Here is a 26422-nt window from a genome sequence, read left to right as displayed (position 1 = left end):
ATGTCATTATCAATGGGGAGCATTCATTCATTCATCTATGTTTCATTTTTATGAGGGTGTTCAACTAAATTTGGATATTTATTTCACAGGGCTCAAATAGTTTGAATACAATGAAATCTAAATAAAGTGGAGAGGAAAATTGGACGCTGTTGGTTGGGTGTGATTTTCACTGCCCTCTTCTGGGAGTATCTTTTAGTGATAATACTTTACTGTCCAGAGAAATTACAGTGCACTGCTGAAGAATAACATCAACCTTTGTTTGTAAAGCTGCACTGCTTATGCAATCACCTTGGTGGTCGTTTTGGACTAATATCACTCACCTAATCAAATATACACAAACCCTGTGAAAATCAGCCAAACACAACAGTGACGCCTTCCAGCCAAACAACCTCTTCTACAAACAAAAACACTCATGATTTTCTAAACCTTTTAGATATGTCACTATCTCAGCCAAAAGGGAAATCAATTACCTCTCCACCAGTCATTTAGTCTAAAATAAGAGTTACCATGTTCACTGAAGCGAGTGCAGCGATGTCGCATTAATAAGTTCTTTCTAAGAAGTCAATCAACCCAAAGTCTGCAGGACATCAGCCCCCCTGTATCTGAGGAAGTTAACTCAAGCACAGAGGCAGTTATAGAAGAGGGTATAGAGCCCACTTAGCCAGGAAAACCAACAAGGGAGAAGAAACCTTTACAAAACCAATGGTGAACTGGCCTGGAGCGACAGAAAAAGCAAAATGGGAGGCCATCAATGCAGACCTAAGCAGTATCCTCGAAGAGATGAAGGGCACAGTTGAGACGAAGCTTGAGAGGATGGGTAACATCAACTACGACTACGGAGCGGAACATTTTGATCTGATAACACCAACAATGGAAATCAAGTCCAGAAGACAGCAGGAAATAGAACGATTAGAAGAGCAGAAGGGGGAAATCAACATACTCCAGGAGAACATCAAGAACCGACTGACAACCTTAAGGCGAGCAGAATGCCTAAGAACAGCTCGGAAAAGAAAAGAACGAGCAAGAACTTGTTTCTTAAAGACCCCTTCAAGTTCATGACTTGTGAGCCCTCCTTTCGAAATGGAAAGAAGTGGAGAACACAGTGAGGACCGAACAGTTTCCTGAAGAGGGAATACAAGAATGCTCCTGATGTCCTACGCTTCTTGTCGAAATTAATGACAGTGGCATGGGTGAAGCAAACAAAACCCAAAGCTTGGAGCAGAGCTGGAAGAGTACTGATACCAAAAGAAGAGGAATCTTTCAACATCAGCTAATTTCGGCCCATCAATCTCCTCAATGTTGAAGGCAAGATCTTCTTTAGCGTCATAGCCCAAAGGCTTACAAGCTATCTGGTGAAAAACAAGCTGGTGCATACATCAGCCCAAAAAACTGGAATTCCAGGGTTCTCTGGATGTTTAGAACACACTTGCACGATCTGACACATATTGTAAGATACCTGACCTGATACTCTGTCCAACAACATGCACTTCGTCTACTTTGTAGAATTGACAGTACACTGGGAGGATAATGTTGATGATGCGAATGAGAGGAAAAAGCTGCCATATGCAGACATGGCATTTGAGGCAGAACGACATCACTGGAAAGCAATAGAGTGCACTGTGGAGGTTGGCTGCACCGGTTTCATTGGAACATCCACCATCAGGTTGCTCAAAGATCTGCGAATCCCGGACAAGCCCTGCACCAGACCATAAAAGAAACATCACACACTGCAGAACGCTGCAGCCAGTGGCTCTGGATCAGGAGGAAAGATCCCAACTGGGCCCAAAGATGCTAGCGACATACACCCAGGTCTGATCAACCTGTGGTGGGCCTGCCTTAGAAGAGGATGTCTTGTGATTAAAAGGCCAGAACACCTGTTGACGTTAAGGTACACAACTGAAGATTTGTCCCTAACATCCGCTGGTGGCCACTAACATCCAATAACATCAACTGGCGGTGGGCATCAATTAGTGCCGTAGAACGTACAAGGGATATTCTCCATATTGTCCTATGTTCAGAAAAAATGTATCAGGCGTCTAATCGGTAACATCTACAGGTTAGATGTACTGTGGAATGTTCTGATTACACAAGAGCAGTTAGATCAAATGGATTAATTTAACTCGTATCTGCTTGAACGTACCACTTACCGCATGTGTGTGTTCACAGAACATATGGACCCCTGTGTGTCTTCCATTTCTGATGATTTGACTGAAACAAAACTTAAGGATAATGACAAATACTTCATGTTGGCCAAGTGGGTTTCTTGATTGTCAGGCCTGAGGTTTCATATAAATAGCACTGGAAACTTTCCAGCAAGCATGGAAAAAGTGGTCAGGGCTCTAAGCAACTGGTTTCATTATGCTTTTTTTTAACCCCTTGGAGTATGAGGCTAAGGCAGACCAAAGAAATGCAGGAGATGTGACTGAGAGCTGCACTTCTTATTTTGGAGAAAATAATCCAAGTTTATGTGTCCAAATAACTTAATTTTTTAGCATCACCTATTGAAAGCAAAAACCCCAGTGGAAAAGCCACACGTGACTGGAGGCCTTAAAGCTGCCATGAAACCAGGCTCGTCGAACTTGCAAAGCAAGCACGGACTGGGCAAGGAGTTACTAAACAAGATGAATTCCCAACCTCTCAGAGGCACACAAAAGAAAAAAAGTGAGGGGAAGGAGCGAAGAGGAAGGAGGAGGGGGGGCAACAAATTAAATCCAGTTAAATTGTTTTTCCATAGCCAGTGGGCTTGGCAAAGGACTTGCATACACACACAAGATGTAAGATAAGTAGTTGAGAAGACAACCAGAAACAACGTGGCTTCAGATGTATGAGAATGCCTGGAATTTAACCCACTTTCCCATGTCCGACTGACGCCGCGCCCACTCCTACTGCCCTGCCCTTCAGCACAGGGTGTCCGCACAAAGACACACAAACCGCCATATTGGTTTGACATACACAGGTGATTCCATAGATAGACAAACCCTGAACATCTGCCCCACACAACACTCCCTGTTCACACCCCATTACAGCTTTGATCTACTGCAGTGGTCTCAGACACACACTACTCCCTGCTTTAGTAGTAAAACCTGCTTGGCATTGGGATCACAATGCTTTCACTGCAGAGCAGAGCTGTAGTTCTATATGTTAAAGAAGCTTTGTACTGAGGCTGGTTAGCAAGCAGACATATTTGGGTCATGTCTTCTCTCTCCGAGAGGTAGTCCAGGCTGCAGCAGCTCCTCTCACTTTCCTTCTGCGCTTCACAACCTGGAGAAACATCAGATCAGCACCAGTGGAGAGAGGGGGGGGGGGGGGGGTATGGTAGGCTAGGAATAGCTTGCACTAGAAAAAAAAAAGTTGGGACAGTGAGACTTACCAGGTGGTGATGCTGAAATGAGAAACAAGGACAAGCATCTTTGCTTTTGCATCACACAAAACAAGCAGAACAAGCAGTGGAAAACCACAAATGAAACATAAGTCAGGTTTGGTCTATTGATGTCTTTATAAAATAATAAAATGTACATTCAGATCTGTCGAGTGACAGCAGGACAGCATAACAAGCACAAACATTACAGTAGCAAACACTGGATGATGTGTTCGTGTGTCTGCCCAGTCACACAGGCTCACTGAATGTGAAGCACGGCTGGCTCCTCTCCACAGGTAGAATACAGGTGATCGAGACAAACTCACTCACAGTCACTCAGCTGCTTGACCTGTCACTGTCCCTCCCTGCAGTCAAAACAATCATTTCCTGAGTGGGCACACACAGATAACGTTAACTGAAATCACAATTTGTGATTAGTAGTTTAGCTTTTGGAGTCAACAATTAATAATGTATTGCCTATATATTTTTATTCTAGAAAGGAAAAATATGTGTTTGGGGATGAAAAATTCTCGTTTAGCCTTTGGGCTTCTGGATGTGCAGGTTTGACTGACAGCTGAGCCAGTGTACAAACAACCACGGTAAACAAATTTGGCCTAGTTACTGTCATTAACAAGCGAGGACACACCCGTTAGCATCTAACTTATCTGATGCTGATGTCTGCTGTTAGTTTTTAAGCTATTAGGCTATCTTACTAGCCTGCAAATTAATTTTAGCAGTGCACTGTCCTGGTGTTTGTTAACTAACTTAGCAAGGTAAGGTAAAACAAAAGACACGTGCCCATGCTTGTAGGACGAGAAGGAGACATTAGTTAGAAAGCTAATGTGGGTTGGTGTTGAAAGCTTTTTGCTTGTTGTGCTGTATCTAACCATAGACTGTATATAAAGATTGAAGACATGACCGCTCCCCCAAAACTGAAGCCAAAGTTCCTTGATCACCCTCTGGTGGCTGGCTGGCTGCAGTATAGGTCATTACCCCTACCTCCTCCATGTTAGTGGATGGGACGTGGACCAAAATAAACAGACAAAGTACATGTCAAATACAATTTTCCTAAAGATGGTTTCTGTCATTTTAAGTAGTTCTGATCACTCAAAAGCATGTCCAAGTGCAAATTTTTCGGACAAGTTTTAAACTTTTAATCTGTTCCTTAATGCTACAAAAACGTGGTCTAACATGTCGTGATTGGTCGAGCATGTGTATAAGCAGGACTTCAATACCGCAACTCCACCTGGCTTCAAATGATGCCATCGGCATTAGAGTGCAATGTTCATATCCAGGATATTATGGCTTCTAGTGGTACCAAGTGGAGACATTGTCCCTTTATATATACAGTCTATGTGTCTAACAATAAAACATTTGTCCTGTTCACCCACAGATGTTTCTTTCAAAAGACAGAACAGAGCATGTAGTTTACAGAGCCAACATGTGCAGGAGCCGTTTCCAGTGGACCTCAAAACATAGTCTGTTAATACAGGTACAATAACCTTTTAAAATCGATTTTACACATATAGCTATGCCAGTCAATGCTTCAATCAATATGGCAAGGCTGTTACATTATCACTGTCCTAATGACCTTTTGACGTACTCTAAGCCAAGGACTTGGAGCCGAGCTATGCTTCAGGGTCAGTGCCATATCCCTAAGCAGAGATTAGGTGGGGACAGCCGGCTGAGAGTGAGACAAGTAGGAAGAGTCTGAGGAGAAAGATGGACAGAGAAAGACAGATAGAGAAAGAAATGTGGACTTAAAAGCAGAAGGAAAGAGACAGAAGGAGAGCACAGAATGCAACTGAGCCACACAATGTAGTTCTGTTGAGGTCTGTTCCATCCCATATCACCCATGTTCCCTCTCTATGAACCCTTGTTCTATCTCTCACATCCTCTTTGTTCCTGTGTTTACACCTAGCCGGCCTTATCTGATCCCCAAGACGAGAGACCAAGGACACCAGCGAGGGGACGATGTACTGTAACAGGTCAAAAGAATTCTGCTGATTTCCAAAGAGGAAGGAGGACGGTCCACAATCAGGTGTAAGTCACTGAGGATTAAGGCCTTCCTGAGGACACTGGGTTCACCGTCATGTCCCCGGTACGATAACTGCAATGACAGAAAACAGAAGAGTCATTTTGGTCTCTGGCTCTTGTTTTTCGTGTTATTAATCAATAATATCTTGGACGAATTACTTTTCTGAATGGCAGCCACAATTTTACTCCATTCAGTTGCACAGAAATACAAACATATCGTTTAGCTGATAGAAAATATATAGAATATATAGAATAAACCAGGTGACAGTAGCAACTGTAAGTTAGTGGTAATATATAAAATAAAAATGCATGGCTCAGGAAGTGCTCACTTTTTTATACTGAAACAGTACCATTTAATAAAGATGACATCATATGATTATAAATGATTGGTTGACCTGAAATAGCTGAAGATTATGTCTCTTCTCGTACTGGATCCATTAATGTTTGACTACAATATATGATGTCATGTACTGATTCAAAGTGACGGTCTGATGTCGTCATTCCTACCATATGATCCCACATTATTATCTCTTATCATCTATATCTTTTATCAATATAAGCTTTATGTCCTGTCCTATGAGATGCAGAGATATCTTAAAAACGGCATGTGTGATCTATGCATGATATTATTTTCTGACATCTCTGTGACTACATGATTTTACTTATTTAACATCATATGACAGGAACTAATTTTGTGTTCAATACATGCTTTAGATTGTGATTTACTGAAATATCATAGAGAATTTATTTTGACCTTTGACCGATCAGCTCAAAAAGTATATCATGTGGAGATCCACTCCCAAGTAATATTACCACCAAGTTTTGTGCAAATCCAACAATATTCTGTTGAGTTATTTTGTTCAAAAACACACAAAAGGCAGTGAAACACCCTCTCACTTTAAAGCTGTGAGAGGGTGGACTTTAATGGACTTTTGGGCCACTTGAGGGCAGTGCTATCAGCACTTGAATCTACATAGTAGTCTATAACCTTCATGAAATTTTCAGGGCCAAAACAAACAAACAAATGGCTTTTTAAACATACAGTGGATCATCAGATTCAAGCAAAATTTGAATTGTTTGGAGTGAGTTTTTGACTAATGTTCAAACTTAGGTCGATTATTTCCTTTGCTTATAGTTTTCTTTTTATGTGAGCAATAGTATTAGCCACAAAATAATGAGCTGACTCATGTCCTCCATGCAGCTGAGGGACACTGCAGAGGTTGGTAGTTCCCGTCAGGTTCATCCTTTATATTCACAGTCATTAGATGCAATTCTAAATATTAAAAATGTAGATTAGTGCAGCTTCAAAGAAACACTGCCCTTATCCTGACCCACATCTGGGTCCGAAAGTCTGAGACTCCACTGCAGATGATCTGCTCTATTTCTCCAGAGCAGATAATTTGGTGCTGAATAGTTACCTGAATCATAAGATTTATATGGTTTTCAGATTACGGACAGACAAACTGATCACTTTAACCCCATATTAACATTAGATGTCAGGTGAATAAAAAGGCACAACGCTGTGTAAGCAGCCATATAAAAATTGTAAAATGAAGTTACATCTACTGTCTAAATCAATCTCTGACAGGTCTGGAATAGGTGGTAGACTTGCAAACAATTAAAAATGATTTTTCAATGTGGGTTGGAAATTGCTGACAGCAGAAACCTTCTTGTAAACTGTCAAAATTAGAACAGTGCCGACGGGAAGGAAGGGATATCAGGAGAGATAATGGAGGAGTCGAGTGTCACAAATTACTCATTCAGAGGAAAAGCGCAAACTGCTCATGTTTAAGTCATGCCAAGCAAACCTCAGGAACACAAATTCCCTTTTTAAAATATGCAGTGACAAAGCCAAGCAAGCAGGCCCCTTGTCTGACATCTCTCTAACATCCAAATTCCCCTCGTCCACCTCTCCTCCCACCACAGCGCATGCGTTTCCAGGAGTGCTGCGTGTGCACTCCCCTGCTGCACACCCCCAGATGAAAAACCAAACAAGTCTCCTGACTTATCAGACATTTTCGTTCGGCTTCTCCTTTTTTCTCATTTCCTCCCTCTTTCTTCCATCTCACCCTTCGCTCTGGCTCTCTGTCAGACAAAAAGATCTTACGTAACCAGGTCCAGAAGCTTCCATGTCTTGGGGCACATATTTACCCAACATGCACTAGGGGATTACATCGCAGGGCCCCCTGCTGTAGGAGAGTTTCGGATAGGACTACAGGCTTACAAGGGCCTACATGGGAAAGTGTGTGTCTGTGTGTGTGTGTGTATCATTAGAGAACAGACAAGGCTGTACATAAGACAAAAATAAAGCACCACACCTGTAATGGTAGCATACATGTTTCTATGTAACCGACTACACATCTGTGAGAAGAGAGGAGCAGAAAGCGTGGCTTTGCAGTTCCAGTGCCAGTTTGACGGCGTGTCCGTTAATGTGCGTGTCTGTGAGGGAGTTCACACAGGGAGACGAGCTGTGCCACAGGAGCCAGCAGCAGCAGCAGCAGCCTCAGCAGGGAGAGCAGAAGGGACACGGAGGGAGCTGACTCAATGCCTCCCCGTCTCTATTCTCCCAGAACGCCACTCTTTTTGCACTAGTAAACAAATACTGAAGGCAAATAAGAGCAACCCTAAACCCCTCCTCCTCCACTCCCCTTCCTCATCCCCGCAATGTGAGCCACAGAATGAGAAACAAACCAGTCTGTCTCTCATGAGCGTTGCCGTATTTCACCGCAATGTCAACAATAACAAAGAGAGCAGGCTCAGGCAGGAAAAGAAGATGTGGAAAACAGAGATGGTGAGGGGACGGTAACTGCCTATCACTGTAAATTGCACTGCCACAATGCACTAGTGTAATAAATGGGATATAACTAATTTTGGGGACAACTGTATTTGTTGACAGTGCACAGGAAAATAAAAGAACTGCAATCTCTTGCAAAGAGGCACAGCTGTAAACTATCTGAACATTGTCTCTCTCAACCGTTCAGGGTGATACAGGATACTTTTAAATGCATTATGCTGTGACTATTTACATATATAAATGGTGGTTAGAAGTAAATCAAGAACAGTAAATACTGTATAAAGTTATGGAAAAGCCATTTTAATACGTAGTATCTGTAGCATCATTAGCTTTATTTATCTTATACAGGCCTCTGGGCTTTAAAACACAGATCTTAATCACTTTTAAAATGATATTCATTTAAAAACATGACAAGACTCACAGTCACGTGATATTTAGCATTTGGTACACAAGAAGGACCAGTGGAAAATAATTTCATGAAATATTAAACTTACCATTATTTTGGGCTTGTCATTTAATTTACGTATGCTCACGTGTGGTATGTAAAGCATTTCAACAGTAATGGAAAATTTGGGCAAAGGGATGTGGTTTTCATCTTTAGTCCTGAAAAGTGAGTGATCTGATCTGACATGAGAAAATGTACACTATTTTACTGGCTTTATTAAGGCTGCACTAGTCAATATTTTTATATTAACAATCAAAGTAATTGTTATTTGTAATGTAAAAAGTGTTGCTCTTAGTGATGATCCCCCATTAACACCCTGACTCTACATTTCTTCTTAGCTCTAGAAAGAGAATGTCCCTGCTTTGATTGTTCACTACTTTGTGGTTTTGGTTCATTTTCATTGCTCTCATCAGGCTCATTTCTAGCAAGCAGCTGTTCTTTGCTTTGATACACCAACTGTATTTTAAGTAACCAGCACCAACCAACAGACGGATAATATTTCCCTCAGGAGGTGGTGGAGAGAAACAGTGTGAATATAGAACTTATGTTCATCAGGGGGACAGATACAGTACAAATGAATGACATCACTCTGTGTCTACTAGATGTATACATAGGCAAATGTTTAACAACACATATTGTCTTGTATATTGTCTTCTCTCAGTGAAGCAAAAGTGATGAAAAAATAAAAAAATTCCTCTAGCTTTCCTTACAAATCATCCAACATAATTAATATCTCATTATTCACAACATTAAGTTCTCAGGAATATCAATTCCTGACAAACTTTATCCGTTTTGTTGCCAACAAACAATGCAATCTTTCTATCCTAGACAAATTACACAACTAACTAATCAATGGTGACCTCGTGCAGTGCATTACACTTTAATTTATCCTCATTTAAATTATTTTAAGATGCTGCATTCGTGAGTAATCAAATCTGAACAAACACAGACAAATATAATGTTTACAATACAAAATAAATTTGCTTGATTAGCTCAGTGCTGTCTTGTCATGAAATATCATTTCCTCTCTATTTTTCATCTTTACTTATAAAAAATGAAATACTTCTACAATATGTCTTTATATCTATCTGTATACAGTATATGAAAAAGATTTGAGAAGTTTATTACATGACTCACTGATATTTAAGATTTTTCAGAATATTTCTAAGCTAATTTAGTTATTCTTTCACAGTCTTAATATCTTCTATATCTTATTACATTATTATGTGTGTGTGTGTGTGTGTGTGTGTGTGTGTGTGTGTGTGTGTGTGTGTGTGTGTGTGTGTGTGTGTGTGTGTGTGTGTTTTGGTTTCCTACTTTGGGTTCTTACATGTCTGAGTATATGTAGGTGCAAATGTGCTTGTACTGTATATATGCTGGTGACATATATATCTTGATAGTAACTGTTTTTTTATAACAAATAAAAGTTCCATAAAAGTTACAGTTAAGACTGATTCAGTTTCTATTTGCTCTATTTCAGAGAAACCTCAGGTTTACATAATTAAAGACACTGGTGACCTGCAGTCTGAGGGTCTATACAAATGTGTGCTGGAAGTGGCCGCATGTGTTTGTGTTTGTGTCTCCTTGGCTCCCTCACCCTGCTCACCTAGGGCTCCCTCTCTGAGGACACGTCGCCCTCTGCTCCACTACTGGCGTTCGGGTCCTGTCGGGAACGTAGGGCGCTCTTCTCCCTGCCTGACTCTGAGGGGCCCTTGGAGCGCGTCTTCTCTTTCCTCTGCTGCTGCTTCTCCTGCTTTGACAGCTGAGGTAAACACAAAGAACAGGAAAGCCTGGGTCATAAATAAATTCTTTACATGTACATTATAATCATGTCAAAAGAGATGACGCACAGTTAGCAGTCATCTATAAGACACATGTCATGAATAATAGATACAAAAGCTTCGATTCTTCCATAAAATTGCCCTTAACAATATTTATGTGCCTCCAGAGGGAGAAAAAGAGCTAAAGAGAAATCCCTACACATGACCGACGTCAGAGCGATCCACATTTACTTGCCTCTTGCTTATTCCCATACACATGCCTGAACTCGATGCATCGAGCTGTGGCATGAGTGGCAAGCTGATATTTACCATTGATGTTTTAGAAATATATCTTTTTTGCTCATTAACATTGTAGCTCAACTAAAATAAAACACATAAATACAACATACCAGATACCATATGCTTTTAATGTTAACACATTTAAGGGTGGTAATGTTGCATTATTCTTCCCAGAGTTTTTGAAGGCTGAACCATACAATGAAGAAAAATCTCTTTCTGCTGCTTCATTTGAAATTTATGTCATATTTCATTTTTGTTCTGCCTCTTGCAAGTCCCAGTACATTATGGACATTTAAAACTAAATCTCTATGGTGCCTTTACTATATCTTAACTGTGGAGAGTGGATAGAGCCATCACATATTATTTTACTGCCACTATGATGAAAATGAACATCTTAATTTTACCTTTTCCTGCCAATGTGTGTAGTAGAATAGTTTCCCGATATATAATGGCCTGATACCCATTTTCTCAATTAGCTTCTTTCTATGAGTAAAGTTTACACACAAACCCAAATCCTTACTTTTTTGTTATATTTCGTGAAGACATGTTTGTCTTTTTCTCTGGATGTCACAAACTTCAATGTAAATGGGTTTTAAAAGTTAACTCTCAATAGAACCTAAGAAAACTTGACCTAACTATCCTAAATTGTAGCCTGTTTCATCATGAATATTTAATGTTGTAGAAAAATATTTAAGACTTTTCAAGGGCTTTGTTGTGTGACACTCTCACACTTCTGTCTGAACCGGAGCTGAGTTTGAGAGAGTACAACCAACCGACCCCCAACCTGTTTTAATGTCGACACCAAACCCCAGCCTGATGTGTTTAATGTTAGCTGAAGCACATAAGATTGTGTTATCCTGCCACGCAGTTGTTGTTACCATGGTTACAGCTTTTACTGTTTACCCTGATTACACATGTGCACCTTGTAAATGGTTGGGAAAAGGCATTGTTTTTTATACTGTAAGCTCACAAGCAAAAGTCGGCCTATGTGAACAAACCTAGCTGAACCCAAACTTAAATTTCTGTCCGAGCCTTGTCCACCATCTAATCTGGCTCAGGTCCACTATCCACACTTTGACTAGTGTGCCAGTCTGCGTTTTCTTTCCCTCGTTAAATATATTAAAACCCTCCTCAATCTGTGGCTGCTGGTGGCTCCGAGGTCTGAGGCACTCAGCACGAACGCACTGCATCATGACTTGCACATCATGACCTTTGCAGTGTGTTCAGCTTTCACCCAAAGGTCCCAACATGCATGAGAATTAGCAAATTGAACTAAACAAAGATGGAAGAACACGTCAGCGCCACAGAGCAACACACCACATCTGACCAGTCTTTGTGAATACACAGCCACTTCCAATCTCTGCTCATTTGGAGCTATTCTGGGTCGTCATATGATCACTTCAATGACTCTATTGTTGTGACTGCATGCACTGCCCCTGACACGCTCCAAAATAGCCCTTCACAATGCCACTCAGTGCCGATAGTCACTACTCCAATCAAACCTGCTCCTCCTCCTTTTCTCATTGTATTCTTCACGGCTCATGAAACACCACAACAGTAATGAAGAAGTGGGTATGCTGCCCGTCATCCAAAATAGGCCTGTAAACACAGGTGCTAAAACTTTTATGGCTGCTAAGGAAATATTTATGAACTGAATGTCATGTTAAAAATCCAAAGCACTGCATAAGACATTACATTATTCAAAGAGCACAAAAAAAATTCTGTGTTATTCCCACTTGAACCCATTAACATGCTGTTGTATCTGGTGCACAGAAACCACACAAACGTTCAACATCTGAATACAAAATGGACACAGAAGAAAACAAACTCCAGTCTTTCTTTGCCACGAAGCAGTCATCACTAAATCTTAAACCCAAACTCTGATTTACGACCTGATCAAATCTTGACCTAACATGGTCCAACATTACATAATTTCTGTGTGTGTTTGGTTTCAGCCCAGAAATCAAAAAACAAAATGCACAAACAGTCAGGTGAACAAACAGAAAAATGCAGATGAGTATCCAAAGAGAGCACATCCAAACAGAATGGGTTTCATTCCTCTGGATAACACCATTGTTTGCCTGCTGCTTGACCCTGCAGTGGACCAAATCCCTGATTCATGGAAAGAAAGGAACAGTGTCTCTTGGCCGTTGCTTCATCCCCCCCGTGTGCCAAGCTTTGCCTATTGGCTGGCCTTTTATCCCTCATGTTCAGCCTTGGCTTTGGCTGCTCGGCCCCCACAGCAAAACATCCCAAATAGACAAGATTAAAATTCTGAGGACTGCTTAATATCCCTCACTTTGGGCAAGCGAGCCAAGCCCCGAAAAGGGAGAGCAGCCAAAGCCGGACCGGAGCCAACGCATAAGGAAGTTGGCTGGGTTCGACAGACATATCAAGAATTGATTCAGAAAGATGGATACATGAACTTTTTTCAAATAGCTGGAATAAGTGGCTGAGAGACTCACCCCTGTTACTGAGAAGTACAGTTTCATATCCACATTAGTTACCTTATGATCTGTACTTTCCCTGCTACTGAAAGCCATTACTGGTGGTTTTTACAGAGAGATATCTATGGCTGCAACTAACCATTATTGTTGTTTGGTTTTATTTACAACCCAATAAACACATAACAGTCTTGCAAATATATGTTCAATCGCCACAATGAACCTCACTAAAGACACAGATTCCTGATGAATGCAGCAGTTCCCAAACTGGGGGCACAGAGTCATTACAGGGGTAAAAACAGAGCTTCAACAATATAAATCACTGCAGCTCCTTATATTAATTGCTGGAATGGAGCCACCATTAATGTTATTGGTTCCATCTGTGCTTTTCGCACTATGGTAAGTCAAAATGTCTACTAACAGGGCCTTGTTATGAAGGCGTATTCATCATATTAATTGATTCAGAATGAGAAACATTGTGTTAGGTTTGATCTGGAGAGAAATAAAAACAGTTACGCTCATAAGCAATTTACTCGTTATACCCAAAACATGAAAAATAATTTTCTCACTTAAGAATTCACAGTTACTGTGAATCAGTGATAATAATACAAAATCATATTTTCAGCCTCCAAAGGTAGGAATGACTTAAAATCAGTGTGGACTAAATATATATATTTTTAATAAATGTATGAATTATTATAATTATAAAATGGGAATATTTTGTCTGGGTATGGTGATCAAAACCAATACAATACCAATATTGCTACTGGTACAATCAATGATACATTCTTTGTACAGTGAGGATGAATTCTGCTGAAAAATTATTTGATTCTTTAAAACCGCTAACATTCCCATTAGTCCCAGCTTTATGTTTATACTCACTGGAAGACTTAAGCATGATAACAAGCAAATCTTTCATACCTTAATTCAAGAGCATGGTGTTTCAGTTTGAGAGCAGACTGATTGATTTTATGTTCATATTTTGTGATGCTTTCGCTCAAAACCATGAGCTTGCACTCAAATAGCCCCTGCTTGTGATAAGATTTGCTCTGCTTTTGCTCAAACTGTGCGCTTGCACTTCAGCTTCAGCTCTCTCCTCGTACTCACGCCTGCTTCTGTGCGCTGAGAGTTCTGTAAGGGCTGTGGGCTCATGTACTCTTGTAAGGGACTCTCAAAGAAGTAAAGCTAATGAATCCACAACAAGGGTGGGACAATTTCATTTGTCTTTACCACACCTGCATGTCTATTGGTTGAGGAATTTTGACAGACAAAATCCAAACGCAGTATAAAACTAGAATTACCGCCCCACGGTTGTATACCTCTGCCAACCAGTGCAGTTTCTGTGTACATTTTTCTACATTTCCCCCCCCCAGATTCATGTAAGGTCACTGTGCCCTTCGACCACTGAAATGTAATCACTTTATCTTTGAGTCTAAGAGACCGTTTGTACCACACTTGATGACATTCCCTCAAGGCATTCTCAGACGGACTGAGGGATGGACGGGACAGAAGGACGAAAAGTACAGACGGACGGACAACCCGAAAACATAATGCCTCCAGCTACTGGCTGTCACCGGAGCAGAGGCATATAAACCAAAAGCAGAGGAGAAATCCAAGAGCAGACATTTTACACAGGCACAGAAGCAGTGTGAGTGCGGAGAGAAGAGCTGGAGCTCAAGCGCAGGAAATCTGAATGCAAGCGCAGTTTGAGCTCTCAAATTGAAACACTACACTCTTGAATAAAGACAGGGGGAAAAAAACATGTTAGAATTAACACACTGAGCATGGTCACTTGTTTGGTATCATTGTGCCAAAGTGCAGCCTCACAGAGCCACAAGCATGTGTCAAGTGTCTTGTTTGCTCATTCAGTCGAAAATGAGACATAGAAGTTCTAAAACATTAACATAATGAAGAGCTGGTCTGAAAGTGTGTTCTCTTTCCTAATGAAGCAGAAAGATGTAAAAAAAAACATCCCTGTATCATGAACTGTCCTAAAAATTCATCAAACATAATCAATATCTTATTATTTTCAATGAAAAGTTCATTCCTCACAATCACATTAATCTTATATTCACAAATCTGACCAGACACTTGATTTGAACTTCACGTTCCTAATGTTCCTCAAGAGGCTGACTTCTGGGAATACGTTGGTTGTTACTTAAAAACATGGAGGTTTGATTCCCCCTGTTAATCATAAGTTGTCAGAACCTAAGACGACAAATTAAGATGATCTGCCAATCACAGAACCTTTTCACCTTTCCCCTAAAGGAATGGAGCACGTGGAGACCTGTCGCGCTGTCAGAGCAGCTGTCAGCATTTACTGCAGATGATTTATTAAACCTCGTTTCATTTTTCCATTTGAAAAGGGGTTGGACCCTTGATGTATGAGACGCACAGTGCAGTATATCACAGTGAAGAGAGAACAGGAAGAGCTTGCAGAGAGCAGGTCTCCTCCCTAAGGGACAGGTAGGACAGAGGGTGAAATTAAAGTGGCCACAACAAGCTCCACAGAGCCTCCTCATGTGGGCCTGTGCCAATCATCTGTGGCACTCCACACAGCACTCGTGCACACAAACACATGCACACGCACCCACACACACCGAGGTACACTTGACTAACGCAACTGGGAGGATGGCAGCGTCGCCACGGGGGTGACTGAGCGAGGACACAGTGAATCAGTCCCGCTCCACAAGACTATGGAAGAGGTGACAATGGCAGACGTTGATCTTGGCAAGGACGTGATTGTTGCTCTCTGGGTTTTCTAAGTTATTTTTTGTCTGAATATCCAAATATAACTGAAGTAATTCACCATCCAAACTTGAAGTAGTTTAATGCTTATTCTATAGTGTACAATCAGGAGACAGCATGTGCTCCTGCTAAGTATTACTTCTACAGTACTGAGTACCTGCGTCAACAGTTGGAGATAAATTAACAACCTTTTCATTTTCGACCCAAACACCTTAAGTTTAATACAGTCAAATGTGTCCAGGGAATGTAACAGATGTACGCTAACCGAATGTAGAACTGTCCAATACATCATCACATATTAATCGCCTATCTTATATTATCACAAATACATCAGTACTAATTGATTGATGTCGGGATGTAATTAAAGGCAGCAGTGAGACGTGAAGGATGTATTTCGAAAGAGACATTGGAGATCATTGTGTCGTCATTATTCTTTAGCCAGCAAAGCAAGAAAGCCGAAACTTATCTATTGCCATTTTAAAATTTACTGTTATGTCGGGGTTTAATTTTCCAACAATAAAATGCAATTCTTATTGAAAAGGTGTAGGTGCTGTGCGTTTTAAATGTCAGTACTGGCCTCAAAGATGGGTTGTGCTATGTCATTTACAAAAATATTAATCAGATGAGGTCAGAAGTGATGGAAAATAAATATAAAATGTAAAACTGACATATTTAGACAATCCATGTTGCAAGTGACTGCAGTCAACCGAAAAGCAGATATCACCATCTAGTGGTTCAAATTAGAAATAATACGACTGCTCTAAAAAGAGGAATGACTTTTTGTGCACGTTTTAAAGTTGTTTTTCTTTTAGTGCAGTTGCAGAATAAATGAAAACCAAAATTTATTTCACATATTTGCTTTAAAATCTGTCATTAAAAGGTACCTTTAAAATAATCTGAAATGAAAAGTTATATTTACTAGTTTGTTTTCTCTGAGGTTTAAACCACACCAGGCAACTGAACCATCTCAATAACTCACTGACTTATGGTTAATAGACCAAGGAAAGAGCATGACTTTCAGTTAGACCCATCAAACTACTTAAAACTTCTCATTTAACAACCTACCAGTTTGGCGTCTTTGGGACCAGCAGGTGAAGTCAGTTCAATGGTAACAGGTCCATCATTTTGTATGTTGACCTGCATGTAGGCTCCAAACTTCCCGTCTAGAAACACAAAATTAAAGACAATACACACAAAGAGATTTAACAAGTCATAAAGAATGAGCAGAGAGAATCAACACTGAAGGAGATCACATAGAGTCATGTTTCATACTATATATAAGCAGATTATTATAACCTAAATGGTGCCACAACCTGAAATTAACAAGCAGTAAAAGGCAGTGCATTTGTTGGCAGACAATGCTTCATGAAGACGTAGGATAACATGGAGTCTGGAGACATTGGGGACAAAAGATGAAGGTTCTTTACAAGGAGAGGTTTCAACTTTAATATTCTCTTTTCTTCCACTGGCTCCACAAGAATAATGACAACATCAGCACAATGAAGGAACGGGCCGCGGTGGAAAACTGCTGCATAATCATATTTCTCTTCTGGTGGGGTGGGGGACTAATTAGGAAGCCTTATGCCGCCCTTGCTGGGACATGGTGTTCGCCACACCTGCTCCCCGGTGGGCTGACCCAGTTCACTGTCACCGCCATTGCATCAAAGCACAGATAATCCACACCTCCCTACCCCTAAACTGCCATAACGCTACACTGAGGTGGGCACACAGAAAATTACAGAGCAGGGGGAAAAGGGCTCTGGTCCAAACTTATAAGTGAGTGGTAATGGTGACCCTCAACACTTTTCTTTTAATTAGCTGTGAACATCCCAGAGTCTTTTCACTGTGTTGTCCTGACTGCAACCTCCTGGGACTCGGCACTAACTCTTTTCTTTACACTTTTCACAAAGACTCTTTAAGTTGTAATTGTTTTTAACATGAAGATATAAACTATTGCTGTCAATGATTTAACACACACACACACACACACACACACACACACACACACACACACACACACACACACACACACACACACACACACACACACACACACACACACACACACACACACACACACACACACCCACCCACCACCACCACCACCACCACCACCAGTTCAGCTGTTCTAGTAGGATTTTCCGGACATTTTCTGAGTTGCATCTTACAGCAAAAGCCATGGTCCGCAGAGAGCTTCCAAAGCATCAGAGGGATCTCATTGTTGAAAAGTATCAGTCAGGAGAAGGGTACAAAATAATTTCCAAGGCATTAGATGTACCATAGAACACAGTGAAGACAGCCATCATCAAGTGGAGAAAATATGGCACAACAGTGACATTACCAAGAACTGGACGTCCCTCCAAAATTGATGAAAAGACGAGAGGAAAACTGGTCAGGGAGGCTTCCGAGAGGCCTACAGCAACATTAAAGGAGCTGCAGGAATTTCTGGCAAGTACTGGCTGTGTACTACATGTGACAACATCTCCCGTATTCTTCATATGTTTGGGCTATGGGGTAGGGTGGCAAGACGGAAGCCTTTTCTTACGAAGTAAACATCCGAGCCCGGCTAAATTTTGCAAAAACATACATGAAGTCTCCCAAAAGCATGTGGGAAAATGTGTTATGGTCTGATGAAACCAAGGTTGAACTTTTTGGCCATAATTCCAAAAGGTATGTTTGGCGCAAAAACAACACTGCACATCACCCAAAGAACACCATACCCACAGTGAAGCATGGTGGTGGCAGCATCATGCTTTGGGGCTGTTTTTCTTCAGCTGGAACCGGGGCCTTAGTCAAGGTGGAGGGAATTATGAACAATTCCAAATACCAGTCAATTTTGGCACAAAACCTTCAGGCTTCCGTTAGAAAGCTTAAGATGAAGAGGAATTTCACCTTTCAGCACGACAACGACCCAAAGCATACATCCAAATCAACAAAAGCATGGCTTCACCAGAAGAAGATTAATGTTTTGGAAAGGCCCAGCCAGAGCCCAGACCTGAATCCAATCGAACATCTGTGGGGTGATCTGAAGAGGGCTGTGCACAGGAGATGCCATCACAATCTGACAGATTTGGAGCACTTTTGCAAAGAAGAGTGGGCAAATATTGCCAAGTCAAGATGTGCCATGCTAATAGACTCCTACCCAAAAAGACTGAGTGCTGTAATAGAATCAAAAGGTGCTTCAACAAAGTATTAGTTTAAGGGTGTGCACAGTTATGCAACCAGGTTATTGTAAGTTTTTTATTTTTCCCACTAAAAGATTTCAATTTGTTTTTCAATTGAATTGTTCACGTTATAGGTCACATTAAAAGGTGGAAAAAGTTCTTTGTCTCATTTTTTTACATCACAAAAACCTGGGATTTTAACAGGGGTGTGTAGACTTTTTATATCCACTGTATGTATGTATGTATGTATGTATGTATGTATGTATGTATGTATGTATGTATGTATGTATGTATGTATGTATGTATGTATGTATGTATGTGTGTATGTGTGTATGTACACATGTGTGTGTGTGTGTGTGTGAGATGGTATATGTGTACAGGAAGGTGTTTTTAGTGAATATAGTTTCTATCTTTTTTTTTCCATATGTGTTTTAGATAATTTGATTATGCACTGTTTTATTTAGGTCTTATTTTCTATGTTTTTTTTTTACATTTACTTGTTATTTTGTAACCATGTTTTGAAAAATGCTTTACAAATCAAATTCATATTATTATTGTTATTATGATTATTATGATTATGATTATTATTATATGATTAATATTGACCTGGTCAAGATTTCCCATCATAATCTGTAATGCCAATCACTTTGATTGTCTTTTATTAATGATAATAAGTCATAGTCTATTTAATAGCATTTTAACTTGATCACAACAACAATAATATACAGAACAAATTAACGATTATCTATTCATAAGAACATGAGACAAAGATCACTGACTGTGTGGCCACTCTTCATGTTATCACCACACTTAGCAGATATAAGTTGTTTTTCACAGTGACAGTGGAGAGCACTAATACACTGTGGCCTTTGTATCTGAACAGGCAAATATATGAAATGCAATTTTACTTATTTTGGCATTTACAATTTAAATATGAAGAACTCACTCACTGCACCGGGAGGAAAGCCCTCAGCGTGTGCTCCTCCTGCACCAGGAGCACAGCTGCACCGCTGTGAGTCTTATTGTTCTATGGCCCTGTTCAGACCAGGTATTAACATCCATCCTGAGAGATCTGATCACAAGTAGACAGCCTCAAGTCCATCTGTTCACACCTGGCATCAAAATGCATTCTGATGTCTGCAGTGACCACCTGTGATTGGCTCTTAAGTCCCCGCTCTATATGTAAATAATCATGTATATGATTTTTGTTCACGAAGACTAAATTATGTGGTTTTTACACAGTCTGAGTTTACAGATGTGTCCAATGACTGAGTGTTTGTGTGTGTGTCGGTCTGTCTGTGTGTCTGCCAGGAAGTGAGACAGAGAAAGAGAGCAAGAAGAGTCGGGAGGGACTGAATGAATGAATGTGTGCAGCTATGAAGAAAGATTTTACCAATTTAAGAAAAGTATTGATCACCACTATGCGGTGTAGTTCTTGAACGAATCGACATATAGACACTGAGAAGCTTAAAGCCAGAGTGCGTGGTCTTTCATATGTGGCACCAGGACACATTTTTGTTAATACAGTGAAAAGAATGTGGCCACATGGGTCCCAGACCACCTCCAGATGTGGTTTGAGTGATCAGATCTCAGAACGCACTGAGAATACTATGGGGTCAGAACTGAAGTTAGTGCTGACCACTTGTGATCAGATCACTGTGGACGAATGTTAATACCAGGTCTGAACCGGGTCTATATGTGGTAAGTGATAGTGTTGTGAGTCAAATCTGTCAAAATGACAGACGACCTTCAGATTATTCCATCAGTGTTTGACAATTTATGGAATATATTCAGTTAATAAGAAATAAAAAAGGTAATCTACTATAAAAACTACATGTTATAAGGTCAAACAGTGGGGGGACAGTAAAGAAGTGGTTGTGTATCTACTCACCCTTGATGAGCTCTGGCTTGTAGGTGCTCCTCAAGTTCTCCAGGATGCTGTTGTAGAAGGGCTGGGCCAGCTCTGCAGGCATGGCTGAGTGGAAGTCTGGCTTGTTGCCCTTCAGTATACACTGCAGAGTGAACTGGCTCACACACAGCACCTCAAAGTCCCGGTCCATGACGCTTTTGCTCCAGGCTCGCCCGTTCTCATCTTCAAACAGCCGCAGGTTCAGGATCTTGCGTACTCTGACAACAAGAGGAGAATGAGAGGAAGCAGTGTGAGCTGCAGTGAATCATCCACTCTGTCTATTATGAGACTTTAAGAATGACTCTGATCAATCTAATCAAAACTGGCAGGGAACTTGGGGCCACTGGATTTGCAATGTATACTATAACTGATGAACATACAGAAAGTATTCATTTGTACATTATTTGTATTGTCTTAAACATTATATCTTAACAATTAAGTTACCTTTATTGTTTGTCAAAGTTGTAATAATTTAATTCACGTGTGAATATTTATACTAAGCTCCTAAACTGCTACTGATGAATATTGACAGGTTTTTAAATGCATTTTAAGTGGCATGTTGTACTCAGTCTTCAGATCCCATTCAAATCATTCATTAAATTTCAATTTGTGAAACGTGCATAAACTGTGTTATCCAACCCACTGTATACGAAATGTGCATTCATTTCAATTTTTAATATTATTCCTGATGCATTACCATGGCTGCAGCAATTTAATGTTGTGTCCTGTTAATAGGGAGTTAATTCTAACAATTTGATATACTAATTTATATACTGTATGACCTTTATAGGTTTCCCTGTGCAATCTTAATTTGAAAACTAACTACAGGAGCCTTTAGAAATTAGTGAATTAGGGCGTATAATGTTTCTTTCTGCCATATTGTGAAGTATAAATATAAAGTAGCATAACATGAGTACTGTGGATGAGTGAATGAAACTCCACAACTGGCACCTCCCTGCCACACTGATACCACCCTTTGAACACAGCAGTGATGGTTTGTGATCCAGTCAGGGTGCTGGTCCCACACACACTCACATGTAGTCAGCATCCTTCTGGGTGTCCTCCACAGACACACCCAGCAGGACACACAGTCCTCGGCCTATCGAGCTGACCTCCTCCTCTCCCACTGCAGGAAAACACACACAGTGAATGAAGATCTGAATGGATGAATGACAGGAAGCAGCAGTGAGACCACCTGACACACAGAGGACACTTGTTGGTGCAGTGATAGAACCGGTTTCCTCTGTCTGGACTCTGGTCTCTCACAGACACGCCTGACTGTCTCTGTGGCCCACGTCTCACCTAGCTGCGAGTGCTAATGCTAACGCCGCTAGCCGCAGCTGACGTGCAGGGCCAGCGGGCTTTCTTAATGAAAGCTGTTAGCCTCGGCTAACTAACGTTAGCATGACACTTTGATTCAGCTGGAGAAAAGCATGTTACCTGTCACAGTCGCCTTGGTAACCCTCTGCACGATCGCTCTCATTGTTTTGCTGTGGGGGGAACACACGCGTGTACAACTTCCCAGCTGTCGCCATCTAGCGGCAGCAGCGCGCAGAACACTTCCTCTGCTGGGACATGGCCTGTGATAGAAACTGACTCGGACTCAGGAGGCGGAACTGAACCTCCTGCTTTCACTTTGTTAAACTCTACGTCATTTATCCTTTTCCTCACTACATCTTAATATTGTAAAAAGTGTTTTATCTTTTATCTCACAGCCAGGGGCGGATCCAGGGGGACACTGGTCCCTGCTGAAATCTGACTGGCCCCTGAAGTTTCCCTGTCCTGTCAGTAGTTTTAATTTTCAAAGCTTATTTGAAAAACACATTGTGCTTGAACAAGGAACAATTTTCAAGCTATATTCAATTATGTGTGTCTTTGCTCAAAGCTACAGAGCTATAACAGTAATCAAGGAATGACTTAAATGTGCATCTGACGGATTTAGAAATTCTGATGGATGTTGCCAATCGTGGCCCCTCTATGGCCCCTGATTTAGAAAAATCATAGATCCTCCACTGCAGCTAAAGTCATTTTAGTGATCAAAGTTTCACACTGAACTGTAATTTATATATATACAATGTCTTGTTATACAGTCTATTAAGGTAAACCATCAGTTACTTAGTAGCTTATAATATATAATATATAAAGCTTAATGTCTCTTTGAACTTGAAATTTTTGCAGACACATACAATTTTGGGTGGATTTGACTTCAGTTACACTCTTTTCACCACAGAGTCTTTATTGTAGGATGTAGCTGTCATAGCAACAGTCACTGTGAATGTTAATAGGAAATGTGAATCGCAACATAGTTGGAAAGTTGTTGATAACGGGGATTTACTGGGTGACCATAGCAGTGCCCCGTAAGAAATAACTAACACTTCTAGTGTTCAGTTTTGTGGAGATTGCTATGTTGTTCTATATAGACTCCATTCAGTTATATATTCTGAGGCGGCACTTTGCTGTAGTGTTGGATTCTTGTATATTCAAAAGAGTTTCCAATACATTTTGTCGTAGATGACATGTCACAGAAGGGAGAACACAGGAGTAAATAAAATATAAAATACCTCTGTAAAGGCCCAACAGTCCCCTTATGAAACCACATCTAAATTCACTGGATCCAGATTTTTATTTGGATTATCACCAAATTGCACACACTCATACATATCTTTCCCCTAAACATGCCCGGTGTTTTTCGTCAACAGCTATGAATTATATCCTGAGAAATCAACGAGAATGTTTAAAAACATCATGTCTCACATAGTTAAAGAAAGTGAATCAGGCTCCTGATCTGGATCTGCACCTAAATGTATTTGCTCTGTCTTGGGTCATGTTCCACCCCTCCACAAAACATCATCAGTTGAGTAGTCTTGGCGTAATCTTGCCAACAGACAAACAAACGCTGACAGAAACAGAACCTCCTTGGCGTAAATAATGGTGTCTGAATCTAGCTGCCTCTGCCAAGTCTCCCTGAGAAGCTCTGATTAATGAACATCTCTCTGACTCTGAGTAAACAACAGTTTAATGTTTCACATGAGTAGAATTTATTTTGCTTCTGTTGTGTCAGTACAATATCAGCAGGTAGTACTGGACTGATGTGTGTTAACACTAGGATAGTAGCACAACATTCTGTTGATCTGCCAATAATAATGCCTTAAACTATATTAAGTATCCTAATGGCCTCAGATATTAACATTATAAATAAAGATAATGGAATCTGAGCACATGTTTAAATATGAGTTTATTCAAGCATTGTGGCAACTGTAAAAGGTGGAAGTGTTATATTATTTTAATAATATAACATGCTATGTATGGTGACAGTCAGTTGGCATCCAAACATTATGACAGCTTGAATAGACGTCATTGGACTCTTCCTCTTCCCACATTATAATAATGTTCACAAAAAAGCATAAATTCATTGTGCATCACAAAGTTTTACTCATGACGAGATTGAACTTCCAGTGGATTCAGTCCTTTGTGCTGATGCAGCTACTTGTCCCTGTCTCCAGACCCAGGTCCACCGCTGAATGATTTGATGAAATTGTAGATCCTTGTGCTGTACGGGACAAAGTCTTCCTTGTAGACGATGATAGTTTTAGTGTGAGCTGTCACGTACACAACTTGTTTTGGATCCTCTTCTACCTTTTCTTCTCTTTTCGCTGAGGTGGAGGGAGGAAATAAAAAGGGATTTAGTGATCAGAAGGTAAACTGAGTGTAGGATATCATTTAATTGACAAAGTTAGAAGTGTCTAAATGTCTAAATTAACATGACTTTAGTTATCAGACCTAATACTTAAGCAGAAATCTAACAATGTGAAAATAATTATATTTTCCAAAATTCCTCTAGTATTCAAAGTTATGTTAGAGTACAGAGGTAATGTAAGCAAAATGTAGTCAAGTCAATTTTTCAGTCATTATTATTATAATCAGCTATTATTTTGGATTGGATCATTATTATTACTGATGGATCACCATGGCAGCAGCATTTTGTATCTTGTTAATATGGAGCAAATTCTAACAAAATAAATAATTGTATAACAATGCATGGCCTTTTTGGCTCATTTATCCATGCCGACCTGTTTCTCCAGCTGATGTGCATTGCAAAACAACAATAATAATATATTTATTATTTACGATGATAATATCTTATTTATACAGCACTTCTCAAAACAAAGTTACAGCATTTCACAAATGAAAAGCATATTAGTAAAAACATGAGGAAATAAAAACAGTCATAAAAAACACTTAATGAGTATCAGAAGTTAAAGCATGACCAGACATTACAATAATGAAAAACAGGAATGAGTTTAAATGATTTTTATAGACGCACTAGTTCAAGTCAAACTCGTGTGTCACAGAGAGAGAGATGACCCCAGTGCTGGCTGTAATGTCTGTAAATACCAGCCATTGACCTTTGAATGTCAGTAGAATTACAAATATTACCAATCAACACTCACTGGCATAAATATCCTCATGCATAACTGGCTTTGTGCATTGCTGCTTATACAGTTTATTATTGGATGTGGTCACACTGTGCACATTTACTGTACATCCTCTGTTTTGATTGCTGTGGTCAGTTAACCATATTATCCCAGTGGGTTAATGTTCATTCATGCAGACTCTCTGGTTGTTTGTGTTTAGTTACTTCCCATCACAGCAGCAACACAGATACGAACAGACACACACACAGTGATGAGGGTAGTGAATACGTCAGAGAGAGAGAGAGAGAGAGAGAGAGAGAGAGAGAGATGGTCTCTCACCGGGTTTGTCCTCATTACGACCTGTGTATTTGGAATACGCGTATGAACCGATCATGGTCCAGATACCGACAGCGTAAACTGCTGACACTCGTTTATTCCACTTCAACACGTCATCTAACTTCATGGCTGCAGCGGCTCTGTTGAAAATGTTGATCTAAAGTCTGAATGTTTTGGTTTTTCTTCAGGCAGATCGGTCAGGACGCCGCCATGACAGCCACTACCGGAAGTACCAAACACAATATTCCGGGGCGTGACCAATACGATTTAAAGAAACATGACAAATATTTGCATTGTCAAGAAATGGGGAAAAAATACTATAATTAGACCTTATTTAATAAAACAGTCAATATTATATTAGAGTCAATATTATTGTATAAAAAAACAACAACAAAAAACTAGTTTACATTTTAAAATCATCTATCTATCTATCTATCTATCTATCTATCTATCTATCTATCTATCTATCTATCTATCTATCTATCTATCTATCTATGCATACATACACAAACATACATATATACAAACATATCAATATATATATACTACACACACAAAATGTTAAAATAATTAGTCGTATAATATGATATAGCTAATCTGTCAGAAAGCTATATGATTTTCTTTATATTTATTATTTATTATACAGGAAAAGTCAAAAATCAATGTATCACACTACAGTCTACATTGTACTGCTGGAATATAGTGAGGAGGA

At 40.1% G+C, this 26422-nt stretch overlaps 2 protein-coding genes and 1 long non-coding RNA gene across 3 annotated transcripts; 1 reads left to right on the top strand and 2 right to left on the bottom strand.

The window, feature by feature from the left end:
- Positions 1 to 40: 40 nt before the first annotated feature.
- On the top strand, positions 41 to 17392 carry LOC117763316. The gene is made up of 3 exons (XR_004614137.1): positions 41 to 1062; positions 14228 to 14237; positions 17382 to 17392. It is a non-coding gene; the product is annotated as an uncharacterized LOC117763316 (long non-coding RNA).
- On the bottom strand, positions 5344 to 22560 carry dtd1 (D-aminoacyl-tRNA deacylase 1). Its single transcript, XM_034588300.1, has 6 exons — positions 22400 to 22560; positions 21995 to 22085; positions 20942 to 21177; positions 16952 to 17049; positions 10241 to 10396; positions 5344 to 5468 (listed from the first exon to the last, which is right to left on the bottom strand). The coding sequence occupies exons 1-5, from the start codon at positions 22440 to 22442 to the stop codon at positions 10241 to 10243; spliced, it is 624 nt and encodes a 207-aa protein (XP_034444191.1). The 5' UTR covers positions 22443 to 22560; the 3' UTR covers positions 5344 to 5468.
- A 1616-nt stretch (positions 22561 to 24176) lies between these two features.
- Positions 24177 to 25944, bottom strand: LOC117763310 (small integral membrane protein 26-like). Its single transcript, XM_034588314.1, has 2 exons — positions 25714 to 25944; positions 24177 to 24612 (listed from the first exon to the last, which is right to left on the bottom strand). Exons 1-2 carry the CDS (start codon positions 25835 to 25837, stop codon positions 24443 to 24445), a joined length of 294 nt encoding a protein of 97 aa, XP_034444205.1. The 5' UTR covers positions 25838 to 25944; the 3' UTR covers positions 24177 to 24442.
- Positions 25945 to 26422: the final 478 nt, after the last annotated feature.

This window comes from Hippoglossus hippoglossus, chromosome 1 (genome assembly GCF_009819705.1).
Source record: "Hippoglossus hippoglossus isolate fHipHip1 chromosome 1, fHipHip1.pri, whole genome shotgun sequence".
In the NCBI taxonomy this organism is placed as follows: Eukaryota; Metazoa; Chordata; class Actinopteri; order Pleuronectiformes; family Pleuronectidae; genus Hippoglossus; species Hippoglossus hippoglossus.
The sequence above is the reverse complement of the archived record's forward strand: the minus strand, read 5'-3'. Positions and strand labels throughout refer to the sequence as shown.